Genomic DNA, 12248 nt, shown 5'->3' with positions numbered 1-12248 from the left:
CTGGACGCGAGCGGCGCGACGCAACAAAATACAATGAACCCATTATAATCAGTGATGCTGTCTGTCTACACTGGATGTGGCGTGGCACGACAAATCTCCGACAGAAAACTGATGCCGAGTTCTCTTTATGACGTACTGACACAAAGTTCAAATGATTGGCAACGGTCGCTTTGTCGCGTCCAGTGTAGACAGACTTTAGGGCCGTTCACATGTCGCGCCTAAAAACACGTTGGAAAACGCCAGTCGTGCTACTTTCTCCTTCTTCTTTCCAAAGCGCTCGATTGCTTGCGCTTTCGTGGCGTCTGCCGTTGCTAAGCAACCGTGACCTGTGCTCTCCACGATGACGCGGAAGTTTCAACAAAGAATACATGGATTTCCAGCACTGAAAACCGCGTGCAGTAGCTCTGCTACTAAATGTATTTAAAATGGGTATCTCTGTACAACTGTCGCGTCCGGTGTAGACATTGTGTCTGTGTGTTAGCAAAGAAAACAATCAGTATAAATATAACGATCAGTAGCCTATACTAAACATCGCACATCCTGCGATGTGACTATCGCGGATGCGCACATCGCGATATCGATGCTGAAACGATATATCGTGCAGCGCTAGCTTTACATTCTGTCATGCAGAGCTCTCACACTGCAGTGCTCTGCAGAGAGAGCAGAAAAGACTGTTTGGAGGGGAGGGGAGAGGAGGGGGATCGGGGCCATTGAGTTCAGTGGGCCGTGGCTCAGCAAAAAAAACGTCTGTTTGTCTGAGCGAACATTGTATAAGCAAGCAAAACCCACTGCTGTGAGCCGACCACTTTTTGCAATCTCTGTCAGAGGTGTAGATCAAGTGTAATAGTCCACTGTGTGTGTGTGGCACTCTGTTATCTGTTATACATTTGAATGTCATGCATATATATGTAATATAAATAGATGGGTTACAACAGTCAACCACGCAGCACGAGTTTCACTAGTATCTCCATTGCAATAATGCTTCTGCTTTTCGTTTTGAAGCACATGCGCCAAGCAATTTTACTAGTTGTTGCTTCAAATCATTCATTTCCCAAATTTTAATGTGAGATTTTTTAAAATTAATTATAAGTTAATCATTATTTAATTATTAATCACATTGTATCTATAAATGAGTGTCTTCTCCTTAAGATTTTTTGTTGTTTCTTTTCTTCCACAGGGCGATTAAAGCATTTCAGGAGGTGCTTTACATTGACCCTAGTTTCTCAAGAGCCAAGGAGATCCATCTGCGACTCGGCCTGATGTTTAAAGTCAACACAGACTACGAGTCGAGCCTCAAGGTATGTTTTTTAACAGCCAAGTCTCCTTCTCTACATTACATTTAAACATTTATGCTTTTGACTAGGGGTGCTCCGATCAGGAATTTTGAGGCCGATCATAGAAAGCAGTATCTGCCGATACCGATCACCGATACCGTTCTTTTTAAAGCCTTCTTTTTATCATGTAGAATTATTTATAGTGATGATCCAATCAAGATTTTTAGACATTTATTCAGGGCCTGAATTTCATTTTTGAACTTAAGCGGTGCAGAAGCAGCACTGACTGTGCTTTCACACAGGAGTCTGCAATCCGTGGCAGTTTACTACAAACACAACATTTATCCATTATTTTGATTTCAAATTCAAACATTGTTACTTAAAATGCTTTTTCAGCATTGTGATTCTTTTTTTACACGGTACAGTAATACAATCTTTCATAGACGTGTTAAATGCAATAAATATAAGAAACCCATTATTCAATGCTTTTTACTTTTGCATTTACTTCCAGATTTATATATTTAGTTGCTCAAGCAAGTGGCAAAACATTTAAACTACTTTTCTTACATTATCACAAACATTCTAAATTAAAACTTACCATTGACAGAAACAGTCAGCACTACTGCCTTTCTTTCTCATTAAATCTTTATTACAAGCAATCCTACATTCATAAAGCACTTTATTTTCCTACCTCCACGAGTGCCATCTATTATTGCCTTGTTTATCTAAAAGTGCTCTTTTCCTTTAAACCTAGCCAAAAAGCCATAACCTATGTGTTGACTGTGAAACACAATAGACTTTAAATATATGCATTTATGGTGTAATTACTAAATTTTCGTGTAAATCCATGTTCATATTTACCGCAAACAATTCGCTGTTACTTTAATTCAGCGCTTGCATTGCAGAAAAAATAGGCTCGTTGAGGAAACAATCTCTGCACAGCTGCAGACGCACTGATCGTGGAACGCACTGCCGGACAGCAACCACATGCAATCTGTGAACACTTTAATCCGGTAACATGAGTGCGGGTAAAATACGCACTGCATACGCAGTGCAAACGGAGTAATGTGAACCTGGCGTTGTGTGTGTGCGCTGCGAGTGGGCATCAGCGCACAATCTCCAGGAGAGCGCGCGAGCGCCGAATGGTTAAACACTGGCAAGAAATAAAAAGAAATGCAATTTATAAACTTTAGTGACGATGCGACACTGCCTCGATTGTGCAAGTGTAAATTCCTGTCAACTGTGCAGCGTGCAGCTTGCTTATAGTGCAGACGCGATGTGATTTAAAGCCATTTGCGCATTTTGAGAGAGAAAGAGAGAGAGCACGCGGGGATGCACTCATGCTGTTTGTGAAATTACGTCTCACATAAGGTTTTCAAATTACTTCATAAGTAATTTAATGAAGAAATATGAATTGTACCTCACCTTAAGCATTATAATTATTTTACCCGCGCCGGACAGAGACTGAGACGGTGCCGCTGCACGTCATGCCAATCCTCTGATGGCAGGCGCGTCATCAGCTTGAGATCGGCCTTTTTAGAGACCACCGATCAATCATCCCAAAGCGATTATCAGCCGATAGTGATCGATAGCCGATCAATCGGAGCACCCCTAGTTTTGGCATGTGACTAGCATTGTATTCTAGCATTTAAATTTTTGAATTTGTGCATTCCCTGGAAATCAAACCCTTGAACTAAAAACCTTGGCATTGCTAGTCCCATGCTCTACTATTGGAGTTACAGTAGCTGCATGCTCTATAATGTATTTACTAACAGGCTTAAATGTTGGTTAAATATGCCTTAATACAAGATACTGGCCTTCTGAATGTGTTTTAGGGCCCAAGCACCAATGGTGTGAGGACCCTTTTGTAATGTATGTGTTTATTAGTAAATATTGTGATGCTGGTGTCAGTAGTTTAGTTCAGACTGTTGGCATTGTCATTGGGTCATTGGTCAAGGATAGTATTGGAGAAGTTTTCCCTTTGAAACAGCAGGCCACATTATGTCTTATTTGATGCACACCTTTTACAATTTGCCTTTTTAGCAGTATGATACCTGTAGATTAACTTGATTATACATTAGGTGTCATTTCTGTGGGCAAATGTTTTTCTGTTATGCAAAGAGTGTTAATACTTATAATTAGGGCTGCACGATTAATCGAATGTGATTGCCATGCGCATCTTGTCAGTAAAGCCGGTTCTATTATTAGTAGCAGGGCTCCAGACTGCGACCAAAACGGTCGCATTTGCGAACAAAAATATTAATTTGCAAGTGAAGTTTTTGCTGAGGTCGCTACTGGCGACTATATATATTTACATGTTATAATTTGCATGTAATGCCTTTTTTTCCTGATTGTTTTGTGATCACATCTTTTGTTATGTTCACATATTAAACTGAGACGATGTGCATCAAAGTTTTAGTGGAAAAAGGAGTTTCAAACAGTCCTCATCTCTGCCGCACAGCAGCATTGTCGCACACCTGATAAACGCAGCTCAGTTGTGCAACGCAAGACTCGAAATGACGGAGACGTGCGAAGTGAAAGTGCAGAAAGCGTCTATTTTGTGCACAACTTGAACAAACTACAATAGGTAAAGCTGTCAGCTGTGTGGATATTGGCAATATCATTAACAATTCTCGTTTATAATCATTACTAATAATTATATTAGTTTCTTCTTAACAAGATCTTAGTCTATGCTGTGTTCTGTTAAAGCGTGAATTTCATATTATTTGAAGCGCACTTGCCGTCCAGTAATCGCAAAAAGCTTTGTGCTTTGTTACTTTTTAATAAACAAAGAGCCTACAGTACAACTTACTGAAATGTCTCATGCAAAAGCTCATTCAGTGTTTCAAACTGTGGAAAACTTGTAAAGCTTGTAAACATTGCAACATAATATAGGCTACTTTTACCTCAGAATAAACATTCGGTGTCCCAAAGCTCATCAGTCGGCTAGAAAAATAACTATAAAGAGGAGCATTTTGCAATATTAATGCGCTATTGCATATTAATATTTTTACTTAACCTGTTGTCTAGATGATTCAACTCCTCTTATAAAATTGCATTTTACTAATTAAGAAAAACAGACTGAAAGTGTGAAAGACATACACTCTTAAAAATAAAGGTGCTTAAAAGGTTCTTTACAGAACCATTTTTGATTCCACAAAGAACCATTCAGTCAAAGGTTCTTTAAAGAACCATCTCTTTCTCAACTTTTTATAATCCGAAGAACCTTCTTTCGCCACAAAGAACCTTTTGTGAAACGTAAAGATTCTTCAGATGTTAAAGGTTCTTTATGAAAGCATTTAGACAAAAAAGCATGGCATCGTGAAGCACTTTTATTTTTAAGAATGTATGACAACATTTACAGGATGCATTGAGGAGGAGTCCAAACTACACTCAGTGGCCAAGTGATGCTTATGGTCCATGATAGTGGTACAGATTCTGTGTAATGAATAATTTTTTGTGACTGTAATATTTCAGTAGTTGGAAAAGACATTTAGTTCCCACTTTAAGTGAATCTTATATAGTAATGTTTGACAACACTAATAAACGTTGCGCACGCACAAAATGGGCATAGAAATTGCGCACGCAATTTTCCACGCACATATCGGGATTTATAAAAAATAAACTTGGCGTAAATATGTACGCATCGTACGGACATTCTAGACCATGCGTACGCACTTTTTTTCCTGGAGTGAGAAAAGTAATGAAGTAAACAACGATTTTAAAATTTGTTTTCATTTCTATATACACATTTACATTAAATTTTCCACTCTCATTTATGGAGATAAGCACTGAAATTACGTAAAGTCATTACGCAGAAGTTGAACAAAAATTATATGAATTTAGACATATTTAGTGGATGCGCTTGATCACTTTTCCTGTGGCATGCTGTTTTAATGACAGCGAGGAGTGCTATAGGTGCACAATAATTCATATTTAAACTAAACTGCAGATCTCATGTTATGAGAAAATATTTTAGTGAGAACAATGATCAATGATGCGCACTTCGATATTATGGCGGACACTGCTGGATTCAGTGGTCGAATGCATGTTTTCTTTTTAAAATAGGCTACTTTGTCAGTGACGTGCCGTGTCAGACAATTCTATTTACACTGCAATAAAAATTGTGTATGGCACAAATGGCATTTATAGTGCGTATCTCATATTTCCTTAATGTCTTGTACCTTTAATGGTGTTAAATAGGGTGTCACGTGGATGGAATATGCATTACTGTCCTTTTATGAATCTCTCTCCTAATGTTGAGGGCAGGGGAGAGTGTGATTTTTAGCATCTCTACATGCTCTTCTAATGTGAGTGTGTGCATGCTGAGTAGCTATTTGGGCTAAAGGAAAGACAACCTCTGTGCAGAGGATTTGATTTTTGAGCTTATTGACTTCCTCCTCTTTTCAAAAATGTTTCCCTTGTGCCAAACCTCTACTCATCTCTTCTTGATCCCACTCACTGGTCTTAAGCACCGGTGGTGAGCTTACTGATTTTATGTTCATTATGTTTATGGTAGTGTTGTCACGGTACCAAAATTTCAGTATTCGGTACCAATACCAGTGAAAATCCACGGTTCTCTGTACCAATTTCGGTACCAAAGCAAAACACAAAAACATGCTAATTAAAAATGACTATACTTTCATTTAATCCAAACTGTGTACATATTTAATTTTAAAGGGCTTTTGAAAACCTAGAGTTATTCAGCCAAGAATAGCAACTAAGTTAGCTAAAAAAAATCCCAGAACTGCTTTTCTGACTGATGACGCAAACAATGTTAACCATTTGTACATTCTCTAACATGCATATTGTAGATTCACAATTCATTTAAAAACCTCTGGTGTGTAAAAATAGTAAATATCATCATGTCCTCCTGTTTTTTTACCCTAATAAAAGTGATAGGAGCATTAAATCGTTAATGAAGAAACTTAATTCTAATGCTCATTATATTAGCGTTAACCACGCTTATGCTAACGATTAGCTGCTTTTTTGAACATTTTAGCAATTTAAAAATATTAAAAAATGATTTTTTACACGGCGCCCCTGCTCTCGACAGACGCGGCACCCCGAGTGGGGCCTGCGTCTGCGCAGTGCGCCCTGATGCCGCTGAAGCGAGACACAGGAAACAGAAATACTGCAAAATAATAATAATAACGCGTCTAAACGAGACGAAATAACGTTATAACATTTTGTTTCGTCTCGTTTTGGTCAACGAAAATTAAGAGACATTTTAGCATAGTTTTTATTTTGTAAACCACATTTAGTCTCGTTTTTATTCGTCAACGATATTGCATTATACATTTAATTATAGTCATCGTCACATGACCTGCATTTTCGTCTCGTCTCGTCTCGTTTTCGTCACGTGATAAAGGTTCGTTGACGACGATATTTAGTCATAATTTTCGTTGACGAAAGCAACACTAGTGTGCACTTTAGATGGGATAAATGCAGAGCACTAATTCAGAGTATGGGTCACCATACTTGGCCACATGTCACGTCACTTTCACTTTTTCACTAAAGATTAAAATGAAACTTACCTGCTTGAAGTCTTTCATTTGATCTGGGTGTCTTTAAAGTGTTTTGTTAGTTTGGTGTTTTTCCTCGTTTTGATGTTGCCATGTGTCAGTGCTTTTATGAAGAGAGCGCATCTGCGCACCTTTCGAATAGCGCATCAAGAACCGGGTTGACCGGGTACTCGGTACCACCGGTACTTAAAAAATCCTGGTACTGTAACGTTTTAATTTTTTTAGTACCGACTTGGTACCGAAGTACCGGGTCTTTTGACAACACTAGTTTATGGCATCAGATACATAGCTGTGTACAGATACATAACTGTATAAACTACATAAAATAGGCTGTGAATGGTTGTTTTACTTGTCAGTCAGATAGTCTCTTCCTGAGTGGGTGGTTCTTATGAAACTGCTGTGTGTGAATGCAGTGCATTCGACATCCTCAACCATCCTTTACTCTTCAGTTTATTGTGAGCCAGAGCGAGTGAGTGAGTGCTAATAAGTCGCGAGAACTGCACGTGCAGCACGTCCTCTCTCTGCTTTGGGGAAGGGGCTTGTTGGCAGCCAGCTGAATGCTCACCGGCTCCCTGTGTGTCCCACTTACGGGAACAAAGCGGCAACTCTGAGGGCAGGCAGCAGTGCTCTCTTCACTCTCCCTGCATTCTGTGAATCTCTCCCATACAACCCTGCACTCCTCGAACATAACCCTCTGGTAAGTGTCTGCCATAGGAGACAACAGGAGGTGATCTTGCCATTTACATCTGCATTCTTAAGCAATGTATCTGTAGCGTTACGTGTCGTAAATGTTGCAAAAACGCCATGGTTTGTTTATTTGCAGTGTCATTCCTTCTGACATTGCATTGACATATAGACTGGTACATTTATACTCGGCTATCTGCATTTAAAATTTTGATCTCTGTTCAGGATTGTGGTGTGTATTTGAATCTGTGTATTATATTTATGCATAGTCATTTTGGGGATTTTAATTTTTTGCTCAATCATAGTTGCATTTAGAGATATGTGATATACCTGTGTTTTTGTTTGTGATTGTTTCAATAGGCTATTAACTAATACCAGATGATATTAAGCTTAATATTTACTTATTACAAAAGCATACCCTGTATATTGGCCATAAATCAGTTGACTATAAATAATATTGTTTATCAGCCATAGCATAAATATAATCATAAGCCCGAGTGTTTTCTAAATTTGTTTATCCCTAGTTGCATAGCATACTGACCTTATTCATGAGGACTGACTGAAATTGTTACTGCAGCTACAGCATAATGGAAAAGTGACCAATCTGTAGAAATACTAATTAGAGCCCGACCGATATGGGTTTTTTGGGGGCCGATACCGATATTAGGGAGTAAAAAAGACCGATATATCGGTCGATATTCTTTATGTGTAGGCTATATTATAGTACAGTATAGTCAAAACTTTTGACTGGTACTGTATATAGAATACAGTATATAGCCTACATAAACAGAATATATATACATAAACACATTTTTTGCAATGATAACTCAAATGTGGTGATCAAACACTTATAATGATATTACAAACATAGGCCTATGTAATGGAGACAGGGTATTTAACAATTTAACACACTTTATTATTCAAAGTGAGTCTGATATTGAAAATCATTTGAACTTCTGTCAGCACGTCATAAATAGAACGAGACATCCGTTTACTGAATCCGGTGCAGACAGCATAATGGGTTCTATTCTACACCGGATGCGAGCATCGCGGCGCGACAAAATACAATAGAATTCTATTGTATTTTGTCGCGCTGTGCGATGTGATGTGACTGATGTGATAAGCATGAGTTCTGGGCCGCAGTGCGGCCGGTAAACACCAGCATTGAGTGAGTGAGTGTGCCGCAGACGCGTGCCGTGAAGCGCAGATCAGCTCTAGTCTCTAACGTCACTGAATCTGCTGTTAAAATGAACCATTCATTCATCAAGCCCAAGAAAAATTTCCCCTAAGGGGACAATAAAGTATATCGTATCGTATCATATCATCATGCAAAACTAAGAATTAGAATCACTGTAGTGTGACGATCAAATATAGGTGCGGGTGGGTGGCGGGCGGATAATTTGAAGCAGCGGACTCGGGTGAAGTTTGAGCTCATCCGCACATCTCTACACTACACTGACCTGGGTCGCCAGTAGCAAACAATGGAGCGCGCTCTGCTGGACAAACTAAGTAATTACACCATTCAGAAGCATTTAATCTGCGTTATATGTTCTGTAAAAAAAAAAAGTTCATATCGGCGGCATATTCGGTATATTCATATCGGTCGGGCTCTAATACTAATGGGAAGAATTTATAACACTGTGTATGGCCACTGTAAGAATTTCTAGTTAAGAGCTAATCGTCTTTTTGATAGTTTGGTATTCCATTCACTCAGCTCAAGTATGCACATTGACTGACTAGACCAGGTTAAAAAAATATATTTATTTGTTTGTAAGATTTCCAGCTGATAGGAGCTGTACTATTATGTCCATTATCCATATAAAAACTGTGGTATTCACTTCTGTTCAAATGTTTGGGGTCAATTTTTATTGTGTATTTATTTTTTTAGAAAGAAGTCTCTTATACTCACCAAGAATACATTTTGATCAAAATAAAATATATGTAAAGTAATATTGTAATATTGTGAAATCTTTTTACAAATTAAAATAATTGTTTTCTATTTTAAAGGGGTTATCGGATGCCCATTTTCCACAAGTTGATAGGATTCTTTAGGGTCTTAATGAAAAGTCTATAACATACTTTGGTTAATATTTCTCAATGGTAGTGTAAAACAACACCCTTTTTACCCTGTCAAAAACAGGTCTTTTCAGAGCAAGCCGTTTTCTTTTTATCATTAAAGGGTGGTTGTGTACACACACTGCCAACACACATTTATGTTCAAACAACATGTAAAAGTGCATTTCGCATCGCATTTCGATGACCCCTTTAATATATTTTAATGGTTATTTTCAGCAGCCATTACTGCCTTCAGTGTCACATGATCCTTGAGAAATCATTCTGATATGCCGACTCAAGAAACATCAAGAGTCTTTTATCTTGAGAACAGTTTTGCTGCTGATTATTTTTTATGGAAATTAAGAAACCTTTTCTTTCAGAATTCTTTGAGTCTGCGCCAATAGCCTCGTGGTTAGTGTGCCGACATACAGTGCAACTGTGCTCACGGCGACCCGAGTTCGATTCCCGTCTCAAGGTTCTTTGCCGATCCCACCCCCCTCGCTCTCCACCCAATAAAGGCAGAAAACGCCCATAAATATAACTAAAAAAAATAATAATTCTTTGATGAAAAGCAAGCTCACAAGAACAGCATTTGTTTGAAACATTATCTTTTGCAACAAATGTTTTACTGTCACTTATGATTAATTTAATGCATCCTTTGATCATTTAATGTGTCCTTATGCACCCAAAACTTACTGACCCCAGTTTTTTTTAACAATTAGCCTATGTATTTGAGACTGTATATGTGTTTAGATGTATATTTAAAAAAAAATTGTAAGTCTAGTATAGGCCGCTGTGGGATAGGTTGCTGTTATTTTGCTGTAAAGATGCTATCTAGAGTTAAAAATGGCTCAAAAATTTGTCTTTTGGCAGCCGTGTTGCTTTCTATTATGCTCCATCTAGCTTTTTTTTAATGAGAAATGCTTTCTCAAAGTGTGTTAGTTCCATTATTAGAACTGTTGTATTGCCTGCTGATATGATGCACTGAAAAGCCTGCCACCTCCTGCTTTTCTCATCTCGTTTTTTCCCTGTTTTCTCCTGTTCCTCTGTCCCGATTTCCTGCAGAGAGCGAGAGAGTGAAAGCTTATGGCTGCCGTATGTTGTGTGTGTGATGAAAAATGCCTGGAGGTATGGAGTGAGAGAGAGAGGAGAGCAGCGTGTCATCTCTCAGCTGCTGCCGCTGCTCTCTCTTGAATAGTAATCCGTATTAGAGAGAGAGAGAGACACACTGGTAATCCTGCTGCATTATCTACTTGCCAGTCGAGTGCCATAGAGAGAGAGCGAGTGTGTAGGAAGCAGTTGGTCAGTGATGATCAGCTCAGCACAAAGGGCTTTCTATGGTCAGTAATCTATGTTTCTGTTTGTCGGAGGATGTCTGTATGAAGCAGATAGATGTGTGTTTGTATGTTTTCTTGTTTTTGACAGAAGGTAGTGATGATTTGTTGGCATGTAAGTGCTGAGATTGTTAAATGTTTAACTTTTAACTCTTGGTTGCACACCATTTTATATTTCCATTATTCTAAAATATTTGAATTCGGTATCCATTTTGGGTATTGTCTGTTGATTTGACTCCAGTGGTTGTATTATATTGAAAGTCGTATCTTTGAGTTCTGTACGCTGGTCATCAGGACATTGTAATGCATGGCCACGTTCCTCAGTTGTTGCTATGCAGGTTGATGGGTTTCCTCTAGGTACCTCTATGCTGGGTCAGGTTCAGTGCTTTATTAAAGGCTTTGCTTTTGGGCTGGTTTCTTGGTAACCTGAGCAGCTGGTGGTTCTTTATGTCTGGGGTTGTTAAAAGGTTTGTGATTAGTGTTGTGATCATGCTTCTCAGAGAGAGTGTTTCTATGCCCTGCGCACAACATATAATGTACAATACTAGCTGTGTCTGACTGCAGGATCACATCCTCATGACCTTGCTGTGTTTCATCTCTCGAGTCAGAATCATTTATTAGCTATATATGTGTAGACATATTTAGGGATGCACAAAATATTGGCCACCATATCGGTATCGGCCGATAAATGCTAATTTCTTCCTATTTTTTCTGTTGGCCCGATAAGAAAATTTGGCCGATATCTTAAAGCCGATATATAATGCATTATTTCCTTCAGAGACACTTCAGATGCGCGCTGTTCGCCATGATGGTTTTGAAATGCTTGAAATGTAGTTGGAATCATTTCGAAAAGGACAATACACTTAAGTGCAACATGTGCAGGGCAGGTCTGTCATAAAGGCTACATAAAATTATAATGTGAACATTACTGTAAATAATGTTGTTGAATATTTGTGCGCCCGTGTTTTGTGCGTGCGTTGAGCGCGCCCACAACGGAACTAGCCTACACCTCCATGACAGTTAAGTTTGCTTGTGCATAGGCATGGGCCGGTATGAGATTTTGATGGTAAAATGATAATAAGATAATAAGATGGATGGATGGTTGATTTGCTGCTAGAGTTACTGCTGCCCTAAAAAGAAGAAAAATAAAGACTCACATATTTATTTAACCTAAATCTGTAATTACAGTTATTTAATTTTAGTTATATAATTCATATACATATCATTTATATAATTTCATATCATTTATTTATATAATTTCATATACATAACTTGATTTCATAATAACCCAATTTTAAGCAAAAACAATGTTCTGACTAGCTTTGTGAAATTATACTACATCCCTGAACGAAGCAAATAGCAGGAGCTCTGAATGA

General features: G+C 38.4%; 1 protein-coding gene across 5 annotated transcripts in view; it reads left to right on the top strand.

The window, feature by feature from the left end:
- LOC107748151 (lysine-specific demethylase 6A-like) overlaps positions 1–12248 on the top strand; it is a 73745-nt gene that overhangs the window by 29066 nt on the left and 32431 nt on the right. For all 5 annotated transcript variants that reach the window (XM_016562836.1, XM_016562835.1, XM_016562834.1 and 2 more), the window contains one exon: positions 1178–1298. In XM_016562836.1, the coding sequence (XP_016418322.1) occupies positions 1178–1298 (121 nt within the window). The remainder of the gene's footprint in view (positions 1–1177; positions 1299–12248) is intronic.

This window comes from Sinocyclocheilus rhinocerous, unplaced genomic scaffold (assembly GCF_001515625.1).
Source record: "Sinocyclocheilus rhinocerous isolate Xijiao unplaced genomic scaffold, SAMN03320098_v1.1 scaffold289, whole genome shotgun sequence".
NCBI classification, from domain to species: domain Eukaryota; kingdom Metazoa; phylum Chordata; class Actinopteri; order Cypriniformes; family Cyprinidae; genus Sinocyclocheilus; species Sinocyclocheilus rhinocerous.
This window is presented reverse-complemented; position numbering and strand designations above follow the sequence as displayed.